This window comes from Echiichthys vipera (assembly GCF_963691815.1).
Source record: "Echiichthys vipera genome assembly, chromosome: 2".
In the NCBI taxonomy this organism is placed as follows: domain Eukaryota; kingdom Metazoa; phylum Chordata; class Actinopteri; order Perciformes; family Trachinidae; genus Echiichthys; species Echiichthys vipera.
In genome coordinates, this window is record NC_139827.1 from 4,422,866 (window position 1) to 4,447,865 (window position 25,000).

Genomic DNA, 25,000 nt, shown 5'->3' on the forward strand with positions numbered 1-25,000 from the left:
TGTTCACACACAGTCTGTCTCCATTAGGGACATCTTTGATTCACCACTTTAGTTAGAAAGTAATTAAAGTTGCAGCGGTGTCATCAATATTCATGTTTATGTTCTTCCTCCCGGTGGTGCGTTCAAAGACCCATTACTGACTAACAGCTCTGAGCATTGAGGACTACTCCTCACTGGGATCTGAGAACAAGCCCAAACAAAAACACTGAGAAAGTGCAGCCTGCTGTCTTTCCTTTGGTTTCTTATCACCTCATTCATATTCAGTCACTTCTCTGTCTCTTATCTCTCAGCTGCTTGAAAACATCCCTTTGCAGTTTTGAATGAGGTTGTTGAACTCAATTCATTCAGAGTATTTTTGCCCTAATGAATTCAGAGAAACTCATTTGTCGTGCGTCTGCCTCTGATGGCTCCAGTCATCTCCTGTTTATTTCAGTCTGAATGGTCAACCTCCAGTCATTTCCTGTGTGTCTCTGGCGTCGAGGATACTCACGGACGATGCGGTTCTTCTCGTTCAGCAGCGAGGTGCTGTGCGGGACGCTGGACTGCTGTCCTCTGCTTCGGGCCGAGCTGGGCCGGCCGTGCTCCCTGGGCGGGGGCATGAGGGTGGAGGTGGAGGTGGTGGTTGTGGTAGTGGTGGTGTGCTCCGGGGGCATCAACGAGGCGCCGTGTTCTGAGGCCGGGGTCGGGGTGTTGCCCTCTGCCAGACGGGCGTCTGCGTCAGGCGTCTGAGGAGAGCTGTCCATGCGCGTGGCTGTTACAGCATTCTGATAGTGGCTCCGGGTGATCTGGCACACAGGAGCAGAGGATTATGGGTATTATTGAGGGTTTAAGGTGATGTTGAGGTAGAGGTTTGGTCCTCTTTTGTCGAACTGAGGACATACTGTATGATAAAAGGCAGGAACAGAATAATCAATTCTACTTTCTTTGTGGGGGAAAAGGCCTTTAAAGGTTTTCAGCATCAATGCAACTGTTTTACTAAACACAGTTTAAGTTAAAGGAGTATAAGAATATTTGTACTGCATTTGTTTTCATTTAGGTTTTTTAGTCAAAGGAACAAACAGGATATTTATCCCGATAACAGGCGTGCTGCTCGGTAGCAGAAGCAGAAACATGTTTGAGCGTGTTGTTGGTGTTTCCACCCTTATCTGAAACGATTTGTTCAGACATTACAAGCTGCACTGTTGCCTTCTTTAATTTTGAAATGAAGTCACACTTGTGGCTGATTAGACCTCTCCTTGGGCTGAAGGTGGGCGGAGCTTCAATGGGAATTTATGAGGTCACAGATCTCCATCTACCAGTAAGAATGATTAAGGTGTAACTTGTTCTGCCTTAACACCTTCAACAAAGCTAACGGGAGACTTAAGCTGAAATTCAACCAGACGTGGCTACAGGAGCAAACTACTAGTCAATGCTTGTGATTCCACCATGTGCGCCGCTCTGCTGAAGATGCGCGCCAAGTCTATTTTTGACGGAAGCCGCATAAAGCTGCACAGAGCACCTGGAGCAAGGCAGGAAGTCAGATATAGGAAAGGCATGGAGCTCCGCAAGCGCTCTGCTTCTGAAAAGGTCCCGGTGGGCGTTGCCCCTGGAACGAGGCTCTCCCCGCGTCAGGGGGAAAATCAGGGTCAGGATGACATCACAGTAAACACTCCCACACTGTCCTGGGCAGAGGTCTAATCAGCCAGATTAACTGAAAACACCTGTGAGGGTTCCCATCCCTAACCAGGGTTCCCTGACATCCAGGTGTCACCTTGATGATCTGCAGATGTGTGAGCTGTCTGACGGAGTAGTCCGGCAGGTAAACGTTCCCTCCTCCGTTCAGTTGGCCCATGCTCCCTCCGTACAGCATGGACTCAGAGCGGTCCAAACCACTGCTGCGAGAGGGGGATCTGTGGACTGCAAGAGGAAAAAGAAACCTGAGAATGTTTCATGAAGTACGTTTACGAAAAATTGCATCAGAAAATAACGAGTGAGCTCAGGGATGCTGCTTCATTTTGCTCTTCTTAAGATGAGGTGGGCTCAACCTTTTATTCGTTTAAGTCCCTTCACTTCCATGAATGCTTCATTGATCTTCTGGTAGTTAAATGAGTCTGAAGTGTTTAGTGTTTAGTGCTTATTTAAAGCTGTTCAGAGCCGTTTAGGTCGTGTTTAGACAGAGACGATCTAGAAAGGACACGCAAAAGTGGCGTTGCGTTCTCACTTTGTATTCCGCGTTTTGACGAGCATCTCTGGGGGGAAATCTGCACGCATACGGTGACGCAAAGTGTGTAAAGTCAGATGTAGTATGAGCTTCTGGTGGCTAGGTGGTGCTGTTAGGCACTGCCACACAACACCACCAAGAGTTCGCACATGCGTAGAAACTTCCTTCTCCTTCTCTCCCTAATAGCGGAGAAGCAGGACGCCGTACAGCAAGGGTGTCAAACTGATCCAGTAAAGGGCCGTGTGTGTGTGTGTGTGGCTGCAGGTTTTCATTCCAACCAATCAAAAACACACCTGGTCCAACAAATCAACTGTGTGAAGACAGTTCAGGTGATTGAGTAAGTCGAGTCAGGTGTGTTCTTGATTGGTTGGAATGAAAACCTGCAGCCACACGGCCCTTTACTGGATCAGTTTGACACCCCTGTCGTACAGTGTGACAGGGATCTGCAGCCTCCCACCCAGGACACTTGGATGTCCGACTGATGGACATAGTCCGACATGTTTGTTGTTGTTTACCTGAACTCTGCACGTGGATGTTACGGAAACACGTATGTAACGTGAGCCAACGTGAGCAGATCAGAGCGCACTTTTGCGTTTTTTACCCCTTTACACGGAAACACAACAGTGGAGTGATTTTAAACATTTCCACTCTGGAGGTGGTTTCACTTTTTTGCATTTTTATGCCCCAAAAACGCCGTCGCCGTCTAAACAAAAGGCACAAGCGTTGTCGTGTAAACAGGGCCTAAACGTGTGATCTCTGAAGCGTTTGAGGTTTTTGTTTTTCAGATTTTTTTGCACTTTCTAAATCGACTGATTTGATTTTGGATCTGCGTGCTTTTGTATTTCTGTTGGTTAGTTATTACACTCGAGCTTTTCTACAGTATGTGTTTGTGTTCTTTACATCTGTACTTTAAAAGAAGAGATCCAAAACAGCTTTTTTTTCTGACGTTTGGTCACTTAAGGGGTTTAATTAAGGCAAACGTTTTCAGTTTTGTGTGAAGATTAAAATCAGGAATAGTTTATTGTACTGTGGTCGACGTGTAGATAAGACGTAGTGTAGTGTAGTGGAGAGGAGAGAGGCTTAGTTTGGGTGTTAAAGAGCAGTTAAGTGTGTGTGTGTGTGTGTGTGTGTGTGTGTGTGTGTGTGTGTGTGTGTGTGTGTGTGTGTGTGTGTGTGTGTGTGTGTGTGTGTGTGTGTGTGTGTGTGTGTGTGTGTGTGTGTGTGTGTGTGTGTGTGTGTGTGTGTGTGTGTGTGTGTGTGTGTGTGTGTGTGTGTGTGTGTGTGTGTGTGTGTGTGTACCTGCTGGCATGATGGAAGGAACCCCGAAATAGGAAAAAGCTCCATTCTCAAACTTCAGCGCCTCCTTCCCGAACTCCACCTCGACTCGACCCTGAGGAAACACAGAAAGAGCACCTCAGCTGACCCACCTCTGTGCATGAACACCACCAGGTTGTGTTTTTATTGTGTATGGGCAGCAGGTATACCTGCAGGACCAGGATGAAGTAGTCCACCGGTTTGTTGCGCTGGAACAGGAAGTGCTGCGCTGCCCGCTTGTTCTTCTCATCGAACTTGAGTTCCTGAACCACACTGGGGTGTTTGATGAGCCGCAGCAAGATCTTCTCTGAGATGTGAGCTGGTTTGAAGGGCTCCACCTCTGAGAGGGCAGGAGAAGAGGAGAGGAGAGAGGATTAGAGGATAGGAGAGGAGAGGAGAGGAGGGGAGAGGAGGAGAGACGGAGAGAGGAGGGGAGAGGAGGAGAGACGGAGAGAGGAGGAGAGGGACGAGAGGAGAGGAGAGGAGAGGAGAGAGGAGACACAAGAGAGGAGAGAGGAGGAGAGGAGTGACAAGAGAGGAGAGGAGGAGAGAGACGGAGAGGAGAGGAGTAACAAGAGAGGAGAGGAGAGACAAGAGAGGGGAGGAGAGAGGAGAGGAGACACAAGAGAGGAGAGGAGGAGTGAGGAGGAGAGAGGAGAGAGACAAGAGGGGAGGAGAGAGGAGAAAACTACTGAAACTATATATATATATATATATATATACTGTATATAATAGCAATTTAAGGTTGTTTTACATCATATACCCATTCCAAACTTTCCAAAATGTCTTCTAATATCACAGACACATGCAATAAGTATATATATACATATATATATATACACGTTGCTGTGATTGAAATGTTGTTAAACGTGGTCTTTCCACTGAAAAGGGGGGCTGGAGGTTCATCTGTTGTCCCTTTAAGGACTGCTACTGGAGGAGAAGCAGCCCTGGTCTCTCTCCTTCAGAGCAGCTGTTACCTGTGGACAGGAAGCGGTGCGTGGCCAACAGGAGCTGAGGGGAAATGTTCACTTTCATCTCGTTCTCTGACAGCTTGAAGATGGAGAAGTCCTGCTGCTTCCGCTCGTGGTGAGAGACGCGACGCTTCGTACGATTATCAGCTGACAGGACACACACACACACACACACACACACACACACACACACAGTGAGCTCTTAGGGGATACACTAAACTCCTCTATATTCTCCATGAGTGCATGTGCGTGCATGCATGCTTACTGTAGAGGTCCGTCTCGTCGAGGATCTCTGACTTGATGATTTCCTCGATGACGTCCTCCAGGGTGACGATGCCCATCACCTCGTAGAAAGGGTCGCCCTCACCCTCGTTGTTCACGCGCTGCACGATGGCGAGGTGGGACTTCCCTGAATGACAAAGGTTGATTCAGGATCACTTTCAATCCAGAATGGATTAAAAAAAACATACTTTACTGGGAAAAACACACAGAAAATGTGTCAGTCAAACATCATTAACAACAGAACACTGGAAAAAGCTTTGTGTTGAGGTGACGAAACAAAGGAGCTTGTGATCTCGATAAAACGGCATTAAAAAATAACTGCAAACACGACCATTTCCTGCTTCTGTAAAACTCATCTCATCTCATCTTCATCCGGTCGGGTCGCGGGGGCAGCAGCTTTAGCAGGGGACCCCAAACTTCCCTTTCCCGGGCCACATTAACCAGCTCTAACTGGGGGATCCTGAGGCGTTCCCAGGCCAGTGTGGAGATCTAATCTCTCCACCTGGTCCTGGGTCTTCCCCGAGGCCTCCTCCCAGCTGGACGTGCCTGGAACACCTCCCTAGGGAGGCGCCCAGGGTTCATCCTTACCAGATGATCCTGAACCACCTCAACTGGCTCCTTTCAACGCAAAGGAGCAGCGGCTCTACTCCGAGTTCCTCACGGATGCTGAACTTCTCCCCCTCTCTCTAAGGGAGACTCCAGCCCCCCTCTTGAGGATACACATTTCGGCCGCTTGTACCCGCGACCTCGTTCTTTGGGTCCTGACCCAGCTTTCATGACTTCAGGTGAGGGTAGGAACCAAGATTGACCGGTAGATCCAGAGCTTTGCCTTCCTCAGCTCTCTTTTTGTCACAACGGTGCGGTAGAGCGACTGCAGCTCCGCCCCCGCTGCTCCGATTCTCCGGCCAAACTCACGCTCCATCGTCCCCTCACTCGTGAACATGATCCCGAGGTACTTGAACTCCTTCACTTGGGGTAAGGACTCATTCCCTACCTGGAGTAAGCAATCCACCGGTTTCCTATAAACAATTTCTCTATTTTATCATACAATATAAAACTATACAATAATAATATAATTATACATATTTTATATATAAACTGATACAATATACATATAAATAACTCTACCGATTCTATAATCAACAGTATAAATAACTATATTCTATTTACAAGCCCATACGGTACAAATATACACGTCATCCTGGTTTTATATAAAACCCAATACAATGCAAATACTGTTTGAAATGCAGGAGGCATAAGAGGAAAGATTAAGTAGTGAGTGGGCAGCGGTATGAGCTCATTTTGGCAGCTGCTGCCTGCAATAATGTGTATGCATGTGTGGGTTTATGATTGGTACCGTGATCCTTCTGAGTGGGCGTAACAGCGGGGAGGGTTCGATACAAAACACACAGAAATATAACACACGGTCCAGGACCTGAACCCACGCCAGAGTCTGCAGAGCCTCTGCTGTGTTTACATCCAGGATGATGAGTGTGTGTTTCTGGGGGTAAAAGCTCGGGGGGCATGTCCGAGATAAACGGGAGGGATTAATAATCTGAGCACCGGCTCGGTGGGAAAACTTGTTGAGGAGCGGATTTATTATAGATTTTTTTACAAATGAAAGAAATAAAACAGGAAAAGCTCGCTGGGTCTTAAAGTGTAATTCCTTTTCTGCACTTAGATGCATCAAATAAGCCATCGAGACAGTTTTTTCATGTATGAACTATTAACGGAGGAAACCGGTAGAGTCGCTAACAGCTAGCGGACGTGGCTAACACTGATTAGCAGTACGGTGAAGGCATTCAAAGGTCTTTTTTAACCACTAATCCTGCTCAGCACAAAACACCAAACCTCTGCAGCAGCATGAGAAGAGTAAGTACACACAAAACAAAGCCCCAACAACGTAGTTAGTGAACCTGGACTTTCACTCCCCTGTGTTTGAAAGACGGTGCGGCATGGTGGTGTGGTGGTTACCACTGTCGCCTCACAGAGAGGGTTGCTGGTTTGAATCCCGGCTGGGGCCCTTCTGTGTGGAGTTTGCATGTTCTCCCTGTGTCTGCGTGGGGTTTCTCCGGGTTCTCCGGTTTCCTCCCACAGTCCAAAGACGTGCAGGTGTTCGGTTCATTGATGACTCTAAATCACCCGTAGGTGTGAATGGTTGTCTGTCTCTGTTTGTCTCTATGTGTCCTGTGATAGACTGGCGTCCTGTCCAGGGTGGACCCCGCCTCACGCCAGATGTCAGCTGGGATCGGCTCCAGCCCCCGCGACCCCGATAGGGACAAGAGGTAGAAGATGGATGCATGGATGTTTTAAAGACTTACCTACTGGCCCCTGTACCAGCTCCTCTCATAGTAAAGTCCATTACAGTGGATTTCCAAAGTCAATCCAAAAGGAAGGAGCCCATTGGTGTTTTGTTTTGTGTGTAGGGACTCTTCTCATGCTGCTGCAGAAGTTTGCTGTTATTCTGAGCAGAATTCGTGGTTAAAAACTAAAAAAACTGTCTCGTGGCTTATGTGATGTGTGTAAGTGCCGAAAAAGACCATGGGATGACATCGAAATTACACTTTAAGAGGGATTTTATTTTAATCAAGATGCAAACGAAGCAGAAGAATTTGTGTCTGAACGACTAACGAGATGCTGCACTGTGGACAGCAGCAGTTGTGTGTTGCGTCACACATCCCACCGTTGCATAATTCACAATGACACACACACACACACACACACACACACACACACACTCACACATACAGAAGACAGAGTGAATCCTTGTTTGTGGCTCCTCCTCAACAGTCTGGCTCTAAATCAACTTCACTGAGATTCTTTCTGCCTGCCAAATACTACCTCTCCCTCTCTCTCCCTCACACACACACACACACACACACACACACACACACACACACACACACCACTCTGGCAGAGCTGCATTCAGCTAAATAGGTCAGCCTTACATACAGAATAGTGGGAGGCAGAGGAGAGAGCACTTGCAGCTAATATCTCACACGTTCGATCTCTCTGTATTCTGCAGACGTCACAGCCACATCTCTGTTTTCTGAGTCTCCATCAGTGCGTCTCCCTCACACTTCGTCTGCCTCCTCGTATTTCTTTGACCCCCCCCCCCCCCCCATTTAAGTTTTCTGAATGAATGGAGGAATGATATCTTAATTTAATTCGAAAACGAATAAACAATAACAAACAATTTAAAAATATGGTCACACCTTTGCTTTTCCTGCTGATGAGTCAAATTGTCTGCTGTGTGTAAAAGACACAAGGTCCCTGAAAAGAAAATCACTTCAATGACGTGTGCAGGAAAAACCAGGGTTAGACAATGATAGTTTAGCAAAGAGGAGTTGTTAGTTTAGGACAGGGGTCTGCAACCCACGCCTCCGGGGTCGCATGCAGCTCTTTAGCCTCTTTTTCAGTGGCTCCCTGTAGTTTTGCCAAAAAATTATCTAAACAGTGTGTAAATAACGTGTTTTTTTTGCACAGTGGAGAAGGGGAAACATTTGATCTTGGAGTTCAACGTGATATACAAATATTAGGTGAAACTAAAATATGCGTCACATCCTTGGTGTAGGGCCCAGAGCCTTTCCCTGCAGGGGGCTAATGTTGACTTGGTGACCTGCACTGCTGCTGGATAAACCCCCCAAAACATTAGCGAAGCAAAACAGTGTTTCGTGGGCATTTTCATTTGCTTTCACATGATGGTGGCTTCCCTGTTTGCTTGATATGTGGTGAGAAATTAGCAAATAACCACAATTTTATGACAGGTAATAATGCCAGGTAACAGTAACTTTATACAAACCTTTAAAAGCTGTGACGCCAAACATGTTTTGCGTCTCCAGACACATTTTACCTGGTGGAAGAGGCAGAATGGCTCTTTTGATAGTAAAGGTTGCAGATCCCTGGTTTAGGAGAACTAAATATTTAGATGAATGTCACAAGCATCTGTCGTTAGCCTGTGTACCTATGTAGATATATGAAGATTTTCACCCCTTTGCCTTTTTAAGTTGCCTGTTTAAGTTTAACCAAGTGGAGCTGAAGCTGTTCTCTATGTTCTCTTCAAAGCCACCAGACTCTGTTGATGAAAACAGTCGTTTGACCTCACAGAACACGGACGTTTCTGGTTTCCTGCTTCGGACGTTTCTGGTTTCCTGCTTCGGACGTTCCTGGTTTCCTGCTTCGGACGTTTCTGGTTTCCTGCTTCGGACGTTCCTGGTTTCCTGCTTCAGACGTTTCTGGTTTCCTGCTTCGGACGTTTCTGGTTTCCTGCTTCCTCGTTCGGTTAGTTTTGCTCGTTTTTTGAGTTCCTAACACTTTAAAACGCCAACATCCCACCAAAACACAAAAACAAACAAACCAATCGAGGCAGCAGTCGGCCAGCTGTTCCCGTGCACTGCGAGGTAAAATGACTGTTTTTATCAATGGAGTCTGGCGGCTTTGAAGAGAGCATAGAACGGTCTTAGTTTACCCCTCGTTCACTTAAACAGGGCTGTCTGACGGAGGCAGAGCAGTGAAAATATTCTAAATATAGCGTACATTACACTGACTATGGATAAGGACCTCGTACAACCACACTTCCAAAAATCAAAACTATTCTTTTAACAGCGATCAAAACTAAACAAACAGATTTCTATGAATCTTAAAAAGAGTTCAGGTTATTGAGCAGGTTCAGTGGAACAGAAACAACTTCAGACACACGGCCTCTGCTTATTGAAAAGCTCTAGATTACTATGGATACGTGCGCACGCTGTCATTTACGTGGACTTGTTTTTGAGCTGAAACACATACTGTAGAAATAACATGAACACAGAGAACAGATGGCAGGGAGACAAACTGGAAAATAAAGCACACTGAATATTTAATACTCTGCCTCCTGGGAGTCCGTACGGTGACAAGGACAGAGAGAGAGGACAGGGTTGTAGGGTGTAGAGTAAAACCATGGATGCATTAGGAAGACTCAAAGTGTCTCAAAGAGTTTATTGTTGGTAATTTTGCATCTTTTTGTGGTGGTTTTGCATCTATTTTAGTCATTTTGCATCTTTTTGTGGTGGTTTTTTATCTGTTTTTAGTTGTTTTGCACCTTTTCTGTGGTAGTTTGCATCTATTGTTAGTCGTTTTGCATCTTTTTGTGTTGGTTTTGTATCTTTTTTAGTCGTTTTGCATCTTTTTGTGGTGTTTTTTTATCTGTTTTTAGTCGTTTTGCATCTTTATCTGGTGGTTTGGCATCTTTTTTAGTCGTTTTGCATCTTTTTGTGGTGGTTTTGTATCTGTTTTTAGTCGTTTTGCATCTTTATCTGGTAGTTTTGTATCTATTTTTAGTTGTTTTGCATCTTTTTGTGGTGGTTTTGCATCTCTTTGTAGTCGTTTTGCATCTGTTTGTGGTGGTTTTGCATCTATTTTTAGTCGTTTTGCATCTTTTTGTGGTGGTTTTTTATCTGTTTTTAGTTGTTTTGCATCTTTTTGTGGTAGTTTGCATCTATTGTTAGTCGTTTTGCATCTTTTTGTGTTGGTTTTGTATCTTTTTTAGTCGTTTTGCATCTTTTTCTGGTGGTTTTGCATCTTTTTTAGTCGTTTTGCATCTTTTTGTGCTGGTTTTGCATCTATTTTTAGTCGTTTTGCATATTTTTTTTGGTGATTTTGCATCTATTCTAAGTCATTTTAAATCTTTTTGTGGTGGTTATGCATTTGTTCTATTTTTAGTTTTTTTGTGCCTCTCAGTAATTTCTCTTTGTGGTCATTTTGTGTAACTTGATCTTTTTGCATTTCATGTGGGGTCGTTCGTAGTCCTTTTTGTGTACAGTTTTGGTTGTTTTGTGTCTCTTTGTGGTAATTGTGTTGTTTATCATCGTTTTGTGTATGTTTGTGGTCATTTAGCATCTCTGTTTTCATTGTTTTTATCCTGACACTTTGGGCCCCTGGAACTTTGCCCTTAAACTCTGAGATGGAAACATATTAGGTTGCTTCTTCTCCAGAAAGTTTAAGATCTCACTGCCGATTGAAGTCAGGGCTCTTAATTGGCCACACTGAGACATATTTTATCTTGATTTTGAAGCTAATGCTGTTCCCGTAGTGTGTTCTGGCACATCGTGGAAAAACAAACTTCTCTACTGTGAGCTTCCTGGCGGGGGCAATGCAGACTCTCCTCCAGGATGTGTGTGTAATGTTCAGTGATCAGCTTCCCATCTGTCTTACCAAGCTTCCCCCTGGCACCGATGAGGCTCTCCGTACCAGCACGCTGCTGCTGTTCCTCCCAGCAGGGGGAAAGTGTTATTCGGATGGTTTCATTTGTGCCCGACAAACTGCTTAGCATTCAGGCCAAAGAATCCCTATGAGTCTCTGTGGCACCTCTGCCGTGTCTTCAGATGCAGTGAATCTGTGTTTTAATAACCCTCCCTGTAAGCATGGAGTTTTGCTTTTTAGATGCCTTTGTACCACTTCTGCCTGTACCCTTTGGAGCCTCTCCAGTTAGACAAATCAACTGTAAGACAGAATTACAGTGAGCAAGCTAACCTGCTGGCAATCAAATCAGAGAATAACAGCAGTTAAACAGCTCTGTCTTCACTAACAGGAGCTGTGAGTCACCTCAACCAGGATGGATTCAGTCTAGGGATGCAAATCCAAACCGTTTAAAAAAAAGGAACCATTCACGACACAAATCGCGAATGAATCACATGAATCACATGAATCACATGAATCACATGAATCGCGAAAAGAAACAAGCATGTTTTCTTGTTTCTTTTAAATGTCTCTGCTGTGTGAAGCACTTTGGACGACTGTTACAGGTCTTTTTAACTGTGCTATAGAAATAAAAGTCAACTTGTATACACTATATGAGTGGAATGTAACAACAATGGAGTGTAAAAATTGAATTTCCCAATCAAGGGATATAATAATAATAAGTTCCATCTTTCTAACAGAAGCTGAGAGGAGAGAATGCGTTGTGGAGATCAGTGCAGATGGCACGTGGAGGTAAAAATGTAATGTTTGTGGCTGCACAAGGATCCTTTGAGTCAGGTTTAAATGAATCATTCTGCACATGAACGTAGAATCTGTAGCACTGGGACAAGATTAGCGTAATCGATCTGTTTCTGTTTCTCTGAGTAACATCGACCAACCATGCATGAGCAGGGTTTAGTTGCGTGCAGGTAAACAGTCGGTGTGGAGAGCAAACGAGGTGGAACGCATCGACCGTCGTGCAACCACGGAAACCGCCCGCTATCGCCTGCGGAGATTTTGCTTTTCCTTTTCTCCTTGTTATGGTTTCATCTGCACTCATATGCAGACATCTGTTTAAAGACATTTCTCAACTCCAGCTACTTTCTTGCGGCTCAAGTTGCTAATCAGACCGCAAACGTTGGCCGCCGCTCGGAAGAGGAAGTCTTGGCCCCCGATGTCCGCTGACTACATGAAATGTTAGACGTGGCCCTCAGAGGATAATCAGCTGAGTTGTTGTTTTCAGAGATTGCATTCAAACAGTTTGGCTTTTAAAGGAATATTCGTTGATTTTATATGTTATCAAATCTCTGGATGGATGAAAAATGTTGGTAATGCAAACCTTATGATACACAGCGAACATTGTAAATGGATGTTTTACTTCTTCTCTTTAATGTGCAAAACAAACTGTGGGTTTGTAGAAGCACTGCACTGCTGCGTCAGAACCACAGCAGTGACGCGCTTCAGAACAACACAAAGCTGCTCGATTGTGCGCGTGTTGCTCCAGGGAAAAGGTAGAGGAAGGAACGCGGAAGTCACTTTACTAAACGCTAAGATGCTACACAGCTCCTTGGTGTGTTTCAGCCCCCAGGAGCTTGCATCCACTGCTGCAGGGGTCCCATCGAAATGAGGGAACTGGCTTTTTTTTTCTGCCGCAGTGCCTGAAAGTGTTGTTGTAAAGAGAGAGAGACAGAAGGAAAGAGGTGGTTTCTAACCCTCTCATCCAGACCCCTCTGTGGCACAGTGACACAGGAACAGTGTTCATCTCATCATACCACTCACACAGCATCTGACTTCATACAAAACCCTCCACACGCACGTGCACACACACACACTCGCACACACACACACACACACACACACACACACACACACACACACACACACACACACATATATGGAGGTTAAAGTCAGAGGTTCATCTCATCATACGACTCAGACAGCATCTGAATTCATACAAAACCCACGCACGCACGCACGCATGCACACACACACACACACGCACGCACGCACGCACACACACACACACACACGCACGCACGCACGCACGCACGCACGCACGCACGCACGCACGCACGCACGCGCGCACACACACACACACACGGAGGTTTAAGTCAGAGGGGAGTATGAAGGTCACGCTGGATGGCTGGATGTTGGAGATATAAGATTGCCCTGCAGAACGGCATCTTTGTGTTTTCAAAACATATTCACTGTGGAAAAGCTAAAAACAAGACTTATCCTGATAACATGACATCTCCGTGACAGCTGATTGGTTACAAAATAAGCAGAAGTGTAGAAGCATGAGCTGACTTGTCTCCTGTAAACAGAGGCAGCCTCGGTCACCGTGTCCTTCTCTGTTTACCTCTGTCTCTTCCTGTCCTCACCACTAACCCAGCAAAAAGAAAAAGCTGACTAAGCAGTGACTGAGCAGAGAGGCCTGTGATTGGCCGGTGAGCACCCCACCCATCTTTTTTACTCTGCAGGATGCAGCTGACTCCTTATAGGCGGAGCAGTGCTCTGCTGCAGCAGCTCTGCACACTGGGGTTGAACTCTTTTAGGCTCCTGATGCAGGGGGGTGGGGGGGGGGTGGGGGGAGGGGGGAGGAGGGCCACGCACACTACAAGCTCTTCTCCAGCTCTAATTTACACAGACACACGTTCAGGTAAAGGTCACATCCTCCTATCATCATTCGAGATTTTAGACTCTTTGGGCGCACTCACACTGTCCACCCGTACCGTGTCTAAGCACGTTTCAAGGCTAAAGTCTAGTTCGTTTGACCAGTGTGAGTGCAACGCTTGCTGGCCACGGACCGTTTCGGAGAGGTGGGCATTTGTAAAGCACGTTTGCACATGTACGAGCACGAGCGTGCGCACGTGTACGAGCACGAGGCCTACGGCGGCTCTCACGACATTTATGTGCGCCTGTTGGGACATAGAAAAAAGAAGGACGGACCATGCGCGGACATTTAACAACAACAACAATGGTGGTGAAAGGTTGACGTTGGTGTGATGCGGAGGTGGAGTGTTTACTGCAGATTTGGTCGATGAAAAGATTCAAAAACAGTCGACAAGACGCTCAAAAACTCCGAGGTCTATGGAAAGATCTGGAAACAAAGCCACGCATCGCAATGACGTCATCAATGCGTGTGACGTGTTACGGCGTGATGACGTATAGGCAGCAAGAAGCATTCTCCGAGGCCCAGGTAGTGTGAGTACAAACAGGCCTGGAGGGGGGGACAAGGACCCTAAAGCACGGGGCACAGGACGGACGGACAGTGGAAGTGCACCCTTTGAAGGTGCTCAGGCTCACCTTCTCACCCTCTCCCTTAGAGAGAGGGGGAGAAGTTCAGCATCCGTGAGGAACTCGGAGTAGAGCCGCTGCTCCTTTGCGTTGAAAGGAGCCAGTTGAGGTGGTTCAGGATCATCTAGTAAGGATGAACCCTGGGCGCCTCCCTAGGGAGGTGTTCCAGGCACGTCCAGCTGGGAGGAGGCCTCGGTAAAGACCCAGGACCAGGTGGAGGGATTACATCTCCACACTGGCCTGGGAACGCCTCAGGATCCCCCAGTTAGAGCTGGTTAATGTGGCCCGGGAAAGGGAAGTTTGGGGTCCCCTGGTAAAGCTGCTGCCCCTGCGACCCGACCCCAGATAAGAGGCTGAAGATGAGATGAGATGAGATGAGATGAGATGCACGTACTATGCACTTCATTTTATTTTATTTATTTATGTAAGTACCTTATTGAATTGTCGATAGAGCCTTGACGTTTGGAATTTGTTTGTAACATTTTTGACAACAGCAAATTCAATTTTCATACGAGAAGTTTTGAAAAAGCTAAACACTTTGAATTTCATGGCTTTCATGCCCTTTAAGTGAATTTGCAGAGATCACACTTTTGTTTTTCATATTTGTTATTAGTGACAGAGCGATACATCGGCCGGACGATATTATCAGCTGTTATTTGCGTTTTTTAGGTGTATGGTATCGGCCGATGCGGGCGGCTGCGTTCACCGATAGTTTTTCCCCGGCATTATTTGCATACAGGCGTCCAGGGGCAGCTCTGTGTCGCTGGAGACGCCTTTTTAAGTTCAATAAATGTTTTGTTTTTTTAAATCAAGACTCATAACATTTGTTATCATCATTGTGTAAATTTTATGATGTAAATTGAGGGAGAAGAAGTCGTATTGGCTCCAAATATCAGCTCAAGAAAATCGGCAGTACATATCGGAAAGATCGGCCTCGGCCCTAAATAGTCCCGTCTGTAGATCCCTATTTATTTATCATCTTTGATCTACTTTAAACTTTAATTTTATTTCCGTATTTCTTCATGAAAAAAGTTTTATGCACTTTTATTTCTCATAACAGTCTGTTTTAAAACTTGATTATGTAAAACACCCTGAGTAGCGTCTGTGTATGAAATGGGTTTTTATAAATATACCTGCTCTACAGCATGACTTGACACACTCACACACACACACACACACACACACACACAGACAGACACACACACACACACAGACACACACATACACACAGAGAGACTCACTCACACAGACACACACACACACACACGCACACACAGACAGACAAACACAAACACAGACACACACATGCACACAGAGAGACTCACTCACAAAGACACACACACACACACACACACACACACACACACACTGTCACACACATGCGCACACACACACCCCTCACCTTTCTTGAACTCCTCCAGCATGGCGTCCAGTTTGGTGTCGTTGAAGACGAAGTGCAGCGGGTGCTTGTAGAACTGGGTGATGGTCTTCAGCGGGGTGCAGTCGTCCGGGTCCACGAACGCGAGGTCCTTGACGAACAGGATGTCCACGATGTTGGAGCGCTCGTTCTCGAACACCGGTATCCTCGTGTATCCGCTCTGCATCATGTCCGACATGGTGTTGAAGTCCAGGACGACGTCCGAGGCCAGCATGAAGCAGTCGCTCAGCGGCGTCAGCACGTCCTCCACGGTCTTGCTGCGCAGCTCCAGCGCTCCCTGGATGATGTTGAGCTCCTCTTTGACCAGGTCGTGGTACGGGTCCGAGACGCGCAGCATCTCCAGGAGTTTCTCTCTGGTGTAAAAGTTTGAGATCTCCTGGTTGAGGATGAGGTCCAGCAGCTTGCTGATGGGGTAGGAGATGGGGAAGGAGAGCACCATCAGCAGCCGCGTCACCCAGATGGTTTTGGAGGCGATGGCCAGGCCGTGGCGCGACGCCACCGAGTGCGGGAGGATCTCCCCGATGAAGAAGATGCCGAAGGCGCAGATGACCGTGGAGAGCCAGGTCATGCCCAGGATCTGGCACATCCACACGGCGAGCGAGGCGTTGATGATCGCGGTCCCCAGCAGTAAAGTGCACAGCACGTAGTTCCCGTGCCGACGCACGGACTCGATTTTCCGCGCGTAGTTCTGCTCCTTGTCGGTGCCGCTGTTCTGGAGGACCTGCAGCTCCACCGGGTCCAGCGCCAGCAGGCTCAGGTTGAGCCCGCTGAACAGAGCCGACAGCCCGAGCAGCAGCACGGACACCAGCACCTGCAGCCAGAGCTCCGGCACCGCGGAGCGCTCCGCCACGGCCACCCAGAAATCCCGCGTCCGGTAGTGTTCCCATTTGGAGCCGTCGAAGGCGCACATGGAGTAGTATTTGATCTTCTCCCCCTTCCGTAGGTCCTTGGCCAGCAGCTCCACCAGCACCGAGTTCTGACTGGACGCGGACTTGAAGGAACCCAAAACCTCGATGTCGGACGTCCTGGCGTTCTTGTCCACGCACATGTTCCGCTTCGGGTGAACTTGTCCCTCTCTCCCGGGACTCGGCTCCTCGATGAAGGCGATCCAGGGCGCGGCGTTGTTGGCGCGGGTCGCCGCGGTGCGATTGAGCCTCTGCGGGGAGGTGGAGTAGTAAACCCGCAGCATGAAGCGGGTCCCCTCGGTGGCTTTCAGTACCCCGTCAGACACGGACAGCTCCGCTCCGGTCTCCTCCGGCCGAAAGCCGAGCAAGCCGAGCGCCGGGGCGGGGAGCAGCGTGCAGGCGGACAGGGAGAGCAGCAGCAGGCGGGGAGGAGAGAGCGGAGCCCCGGCGGATCGGGACCGCGCTGCCGCATCCTCCGCAGCCATGATGCGGTGTGAGCTGAGACGCCCGTGCGCTCCAGAGCTCGTGGGTCACGTGGGTGCTGCGTGGTTCCGGTCCATGTGGGAGGAGGGGGGGGGGGGCAGCTCTGCTCTCACGGTGATGATGATGTTCTGTTGCACTGACAGAGAGAGAGAGAGAGAGAGGCGCGCGCTCCGCTGTGCCGTGACGTAACTTTCCAATAATAGCCTCGAGCTCACCGCCATGAAAAATGACTGTAATAACCCAGGAGTTTGGTTTATTGGGTTCAATTTGTAGTTCGTGTCATGTGTTTTATGATCAGTTGGTGTTTTAAACGACTCTGGTCCATAGTATAACGTTCAGACACTGTGTCACTGTAACAGCCTTATTACAGTGAGGATAATTAAGTGTATTTATGACACTTATTGAAGCGTTTACATCCATATCTTTCCTCCCTGACCCCTGAAGTGACTCTGTCCACACTGATTTTCTAAAGCACACTGTTGTGATGTTGTACAAGTTTATGTATTAGGACAAAACCCCTCGAGATTAATACAATACAAACATGAGTAACAAGCCATGAACTAAATACACTAACGCAAAAGGAAAGACACCAAAACAACAGACAGCAACTAAGACCATCAACACACAAACCCCATCACACACATGCGTACACCTACATGGATGGATTACTGAACAGGGCTACAGGGAACAGTGTGATCCCAAAGAGATGCTAAATGAGCACAAGTACACACAAAACGAGTAACAAGGACAGCAAAGAGACCTAAAATGACTTAAACAGGCAACCCTTCGGTTCCCAAGCCAAGTCCCTATATATGGACTGAGCCACTGCCCCTCCCTCCAGCCATAGATGCGAAACTACCACAAAAAGATGCAAATGACTAAAATGAGATGCAAAACCACCACAAAAAGATGCAAAACCACCACAAAAAGGTTCAAATGACTAAAAAAAGATGCAAAATCACAGCAAAAAGAAGCTAAATGAATAAAATAAATAAAAAAAACACCACAAAAAGATGCTAAATGACTAAAAATAGATGCAAAATCACAATTCTGTGCTTGTGTAGCTCAGGATACATCCATGTACACCTAGAAGAATCTATTTTTAAGCATGTGAAGTGATGTTATGGAGGATATGCGTTTCCACTCTGCAGGAGATAGAGAATAAGTATTGTCTCATTTCATCTCATCTCATCTTCAGCCTCTTATCCGGGGTCGGGTCGCGGGGGCAGCAGCTTTAGCAGGGGACCCCAAACTTCCCTTTCCAGGGCCACATTAACCAGCTCTAACTGGGGGATCCTGAGGCGTTCCCAGGCCAGTGTGGAGATCTAATCTCTCCACCTGGTCCTGGGTCTTCCCCGAGGCCTCCTCCCAGCTGGACGTGCCTGGAACACCTCCCTAGGGAGGCGCCCAGGGTTCATCCTTACCAGATGATCCTGAACCACCTCAACTGGCTCCTTTCAACGCAAAGGAGCAGCGGCTCTACTCCGAGTTCCTCACGGATGCTGAACTTCTCCCCCTCTCTCTAAGGGAGACTCCAGCCCCCCTCCTGAGGAAACCCATTTCGGCCGCTTGTACCCGTGACCTCGTTCTTTCGATCATGAGAAGAAGTATTGTGTTTGCCTTAAATTAAATATTGAGAAATATGGAAACAAAAACCTTTGTATGGCTTTATCAACCCTCCATCACATATATGTCTTTATCATTGGGTGATAAATAACTTACTAATGCTTTATAGATCACGTATAGGCTATAAATAAAATAATAAAAACAAAAATAAACAGGCCTTTTCCTCTGCAGTTTGTGCAGAATCCCCTCAGGCTGGTGTTTATCCTCCTGCAGCGTGCCACAGGGAAAAGCCTCCAACTGACCGAAGAGTGCAGAATTATTAACAATGCATTTACGTCTACAGCTGCTGCCTTTGGGGACGGGTCACTTACTGACTGGATCAGCTGCAATAACAAACATTTACACAACCTGGCAACCCCAAACTGTTTCTCATCATAGCTTGTAACTGATCCATAAAGGCATTATAAAATACGTTTGTCTCCATGTGTCAAACTATCATTCTGTGACTTCTACTGGCTGCAAATATTTGTATGAAAAATCCACTTTTTTTCATTTTTATGCATTTGTTTCCAAACCTTTAAGACTAAAGGAGAACTAAATCTGCTCCCCTGGTTGGTGACATTTCACTACAATGACATGTAGAGCGTCTTTCTTTTTAAAGGAAAGCCCCAAACATAAGCAGGGAGATGAGAGACATGGTGTCAAAACACGGGAGCTTCACCTGCGTCTTCTTCTTCAGTCTTAGTTAAGGTGTTGTTATGTATGAACCCATGTGCTCTGATAACCGCAGATCACCACGTCCTCGTGTTATTGTCTAAACAAGGTCATGTGAACACAAAAAGCCTGACCTGGAACATCACACAGAGACGAGAGGAAGGATCTACCACGTCCTCCTTCACCTCAAACCCAAAAGTAGAAAAAACATCTTTGTGCTCATCAATTTTTAGTTGTTTTGTATGTCTTTGTAATTGTTTTGCAAATATTTTTTAATCATTTTGCAATTTTTTGTGGTGGTTTTGCATCTATTTTTAGTTATTTTGCATCTTTTGTGATTGTTTTGCATCTATTTTTAGTTATTTTGCATCTTTTTGTGGTGGTTTTGCATCTATTTTTAGTAATTTTGGATCTTTTTGAAATCAGTTTGCTTTTTTGTAGTAATTTTGCATTTTTTGTGGTGGTTGTGCATCTGTTTTTAGTCATTTTGGATCTTTTTGTGCTGGTTTTGCATCTATTTCTAGCCATTTTGCATCTTTTTGCTGTGGTTTTACATCTATTTTTAGTCATTTTGCATCTTTTTCTGGTGGTTTTGCTTCAATTTTAGACATTTTGCATCTTTTTTTGTGCTGATTTTGCATCTATTCTTATTTGTTTTGCATCTTTTTGTGGTGGTTTTGCTTCTATTTTTAGTCATTTTTCATCTTTTTGTGGTGGTTTTGCATCTATTTCTAACCATTTTGCATCTTTTTTCTGTGGTTTTACATATGTTTTTAGTCATTTTGCATCTTTTTTCTGGTGGTTTTGCATCTATTTTTAGTCATTTTGCATCTTGTTGTAGCCAGTTTGCATTTTTTCGTGCTGGTTTTGCATCTATTTGTAGTCATTTTGCATCTTTTTTGCTGTGGGTTTGCATCTATATTAGACATTTGCATCTTTTGTGATTGTTTTGCATCTATTTTTAGTCATTTTGCATCTTTTTGTGGTAGTTTTCTATCTATTATCTGTAGTTTTGCATCTGTTTGTAGTCAGTTTGCATTTTTGTGGTGGTTTTGCATCTATTTTTAGACATTTTGCATCTTCTTGCGGTGGTACATAAACACAAGCCTAATTTTTCTTACACGTTTATATTCTGAATTGCACTTTATGTGTTACATTACTGTACAGACATGCATGTACTACTTACACACATCCCCAAACTGCAGAAGTGTCAGTAATGTGTTCAAAGTAAGTGCAAAACAACTATTGTCCACACGGTGGCAGTAGTGTAAAGGCTATCAGAGGCTGTGGGGGACCATCACACATCACATGACAGGTTTGTTTTGCTCACAACTCAATCATGTTACTTCTAATATACTTCTATTAATATACCTAATTAAGTAGTACTAATAGTTATTTTATATAATAGTAATTGCCCCATTTTTCTGTCTACATGCTTTTTAATTTGCATCCTTTAACATTTTTTTCTGTCTCTATTATCTTATGTTTTCTTTTAATTCCTTTTTGTGTTGTTGTTGATCTGACGGCTCATTTTTAATCAGAACTCATACATTAGTTTTTATTCTAGTTCTATTCGTGTCCACTAACCTTGTCTTCAAGTCTCAGAGTTATCAAGACCACAACATCTCACAAGCTGACAGGATGATTTGGAGTTTTCTATTTTCATGATTTAAGAATGAAATGCAGGTATTTGTTTATAGACACCATTGCTATGTAATCTCTGTAAAGAGGCTTTTATAAAAATGGCTTTTTACTATTTTGTTCAGGTTCCCTACTCCAATTATAATAATAATAATAATCATGACCGAAAGAACGAGGTCGCGAGTACAAGCGGCTGAAATGTGTTTCCTCTGGAGGGGGGCTGGAGTCTCCCTTAGAGAGAGGGGGAGAAGTTCAGCATCCGTGAGGAACTCGGAGTAGAGCCGCTGCTCCTTTGCGTTGAAAGGAGCCAGTTGAGGTGGTTCAGGATCATCTGGTAAGGATGAACCCTGGGCGCCTCCCTAGGGAGGTGTTCCAGGCACGTCCAGCTGGGAGGAGGCCTCGGGGAAGACCCAGGACCAGGTGGAGAGATTAGATCTCCACACTGGCCTGGGAACGCCTCAGGATCCCCCAGTTAGAGCTGGTTAATGTGGCCCGGGAAAGGGAAGTTTGGGGTCCCCTGCTAAAGCTGCTGCCCCCGCGACCCGACCCCGGATAAGCGGCTGAAGATGAGATGAGATAATAATAATAAAGCATGTTTCATAATCTTTGACCCATCTTAAAATAACATAAAGTTATTATAAAGGCGTTGAGAACCAGTAGTGTATCATCCCACCTCAATATGTGCTCAGTATTTGGTCCTGCAGCACAGATGTTAACTGGTTCATGTTCAGACGTGGATTAATGCACAGTAGGCTGCAGCTGAGGGGTCCCCAGACTGGCCAGACCATTTTTGATAATTTCAATTATCCCCAATCAGCCATAAAAAAAAGTTAAAAAGTAAACCCTGTGAATGTTCTCATTCGTCCAGGTCATCGTTATCCTCAAAGCAATTTCAGTCAAAAGCAACTGGACTTGGTTATTTGTCTAGGAAGACGTTTCACCTCTCATCCAAGAGGCTTCATCAGTTCATGCACGCATCTGACCAGGCTGGGACTGGACCAGGACCAGGACCAGGACCAGGACCAGGACCAGGACCAGGACCAGGCTGGGACTGGACCAGGACCAGGACCAGGACCAGGACCAGGACCAGGCTGGGATTGGACCAGGACCAGGACCAGGCTGGGACTGGACCTGGACCAGGACCAAGACCAGGCTGGGACTGGACCAGGACCAGGGCCAGGACCAGGACCAGGCTGGGACTGGACCAGGACCAGGGCCAGGACCAGGCTGGGACTGGACCAGGACCAGGACCAGGACCAGGACCAGGGCCAGGGCCAGGGCCAGGCTGGGACTGTAAAATATTTATTTTTCAAAGAACACGTCACTGTTACTGGACGGCATAGCAGCAAAAAATGAAATATGAAAGTGTGACAAAGTGCGCAAACCTGTACGGTGGCCCTTAAGTGCAAATTAAAACAGCAAATAGGAAAACACAACAACAACAACAACAACAACAACAACCAAAACAACACTCATCATTATGTCGTGATTGGTTGACAACATATCAACTCATATCCTGAATCAAAAGAATTCATAATAATAGCAAACGTATCTTCGGAAGAACTCGTGTTTTCAAAACAAGCGCTTTTCCGTCTGTCCTTCACCTCTCCTTCCTGTTAAAAGACAGACAGACAGACAGACAGACGGACCTTTTGTCCATAGGCCCTACTTTATCTGGTAGAAGTTAATGCTGTTGTGTTTTGCACTTCAGGCCCGCCGTAAAAAAACAAACAAACACAGAAAACGACAGAAAGAAAAACACGATCTACTGCAGAAAACGACCTAAACGACATAAAGGAACCTGAACCCGAGGAAAACCAAAAGTTGTTACCATCCGCTTTGAACACCTCTGCTGTTGCATTGCTGTTTATAGCAAACGCTGTATCAGTGTGTGCATGTGGACTGTGTAATATTATGCATGCACTAAATCACTTTTTTCTGATAAAGCATGATACAAGTTTATTTATTAGGATGAACTCCTCAAGATTAACAATTCAAACAAAATGAGTAAGAGTCCTGCAGGCCGCTGGTGGATGAGCCCTCCCTGGTCCTGGGCGGGGCTTCGTGTGTGTTGCAGCAGCACACTCTCTGCTGCGTTTGGTGGTCGGAAGTCGTTGTTCGGACCCGCGTGTCAAACATTTCCAACAGGTGACAGCAGCCGTGCAGGTAACCGAGTGAAGCCAACCGGAACAAAACGTCTTTACACGGCGCCCTGAGCAGAACATGCGCGGTTAACAGCCCTTCTGCAGCCCGCTTCTGCATCCACCGACCGGTTCAAGTTGAGACAGTTCCAAAGTTTCTCTGCAATCAAACATTTTTTGGGTCAATATTTACAAAAGCGGGTTAGTGATTAACCGGTGAGTCGGTTGCGGCAGCTGCACAGAGTCCCAGCACGCACACGGGTCAGGGAGCAGCTCGGTCACTCCTGTCCGCTTCACAATGCTGTGCGCCCGGGTTTGGAGAGGTCTGAGTCCCCTGTGCAGAGGTGGTGGTGGTGGTGGTGGAGGTGGTGGAGGTCGCCTGTCAGTATGGAGACGACCCCAGAGCCACACAGCTGCCCCCAGGCTGGATCTGAGCGGGATCTATCCGCCCATCGCCACTCCGTTCACCGCCCGGGAGGACGTGGACTACCAGAGACTGGAGGGGAACCTGCAGAAGTATGCCGAGATCCCATTCAAAGGTCAGGCCCGAGGGAGAGCTTCATTAGGGGATCTGCACAGGGACACAGAGTGTATGGGAGCAGGTGCATGGTGTGTGATTTAGATGGGGTCCTTTTTGGAGAACAGCCAATTAAACAGCAGTGTGCAGGTGTCCTCTCTCTGGTGATTCTGTCAAATATGTGACTCATCAACTCGTTACACTTTTCCCAGTGTGCTGCCAGTCCTCAGTGTTTGTTTAGGGACCACGGCACAGAGGACAAAGTTCAGCACCGAGCAAAAAACGCAAAATCCCCCCCGGAGTCCTGCGGGTGTTTGTCGCCCCCTGGTGGTTTCCTGTCGCTGCTACAGGTTTCATTCATCACAGTAGACACCATTCAATTCAATTCAGTTTTATTTATGGTGCCAAATCATAACAATAGTTATCTCAGGACACTTTACAGAGTAGGTAAAGACCACACTCTGTGACTTATTTATGATTTACAGAGACCCAACAATTCCCCCGTAGAGTACGGTGGAGACGAAAACCTTCACTATAACAGACAGGAACGTCAGACAGACCCAGCTCTGTGGAGGACGCACATCTGTCTGCCTACACTCATTGTTTTGTGATAACAATGTATTTCTTTGTGATACAAAGTCATTTTTTGAGATAAATGAGCATTTTGTTATTCCAAGTCATTTGTTTTGGGTAAAAAAAGTCATTATTTTAAGATAAAAAGTTATTATTTTAAGATAAAAAGTAATTATTTTAAGATAAAAAGTCATTTTGAGATAAAAAAAAACCCATCACATTGTCAGAAATGGGCTTCCATATTAATATTAGTAGCACTTTTAAATATAGTTTAACTCCCGCTGCTGTGAATTGTACTGAAACCATTAGTCTGTATAGAAACTGCTGCAGTGTTAGCCTTAGACCGTTGACTGTATCTACCACTGCTGATACTAATAACAGTTCATATAACAGTGCATTAAGTCCAGTACTGTCTACTTAAGTACAGTTTTGAATGACTTACCATTAAGGTTATTATTTAGTTTAGATTTCGAATATGTGAAAAAACAAAATGGTCCTACTTGAATTGGCAGAGAGCAAAATAAATGTACAATAACAAAGTTTAACAAAGTAAATGACAAATATAAATTCTGTTTACATCCGAAAAGGAGCGGGAAGAAGTGTAAACGTATTTAATTCCACCGCTTTTTAATCAATGTTACTGAAATAACACTTATATATCTATAAAGTAATATTAACAATAATAATAACTTCCATTTGTCATTCTTCAATTATCCTTGTTCTAAATCTAACAAAGCGTAAT

The 25,000-nt window shown here is 45.8% G+C and overlaps 2 protein-coding genes across 2 annotated transcripts in view; one reads left to right on the forward strand and one right to left on the reverse strand.

The window, feature by feature from the left end:
• Nucleotides 1-17,114, reverse strand: part of LOC310963577 (metal transporter CNNM1-like) — a gene marked incomplete at its 3' end in the record, with an annotated part of 18,553 nt that extends 1,439 nt beyond the window's left edge. The window contains exons 1-7 of the mRNA XM_083936446.1: nt 15,683-17,114; nt 4,751-4,894; nt 4,492-4,632; nt 3,685-3,854; nt 3,500-3,590; nt 1,751-1,896; nt 491-785 (exon numbers count right to left, since the gene is read on the reverse strand). Coding sequence (XP_083792572.1) covers nt 491-785; nt 1,751-1,896; nt 3,500-3,590; nt 3,685-3,854; nt 4,492-4,632; nt 4,751-4,894; nt 15,683-17,108 — 2,413 coding nt within the window. The 5' untranslated portion in view covers nt 17,109-17,114. The remainder of the gene's footprint in view (nt 1-490; nt 786-1,750; nt 1,897-3,499; nt 3,591-3,684; nt 3,855-4,491; nt 4,633-4,750; nt 4,895-15,682) is intronic.
• Nucleotides 17,115-23,150: 6,036 nt separating this feature from the next.
• hoga1 (4-hydroxy-2-oxoglutarate aldolase 1) overlaps nt 23,151-25,000 on the forward strand; it is a 31,073-nt gene continuing 29,223 nt past the window's right edge. The window contains exon 1 of the mRNA XM_083935158.1: nt 23,151-23,707. Within this exon, the coding sequence (XP_083791284.1) occupies nt 23,467-23,707 (241 nt within the window). The 5' untranslated portion in view covers nt 23,151-23,466. The remainder of the gene's footprint in view (nt 23,708-25,000) is intronic.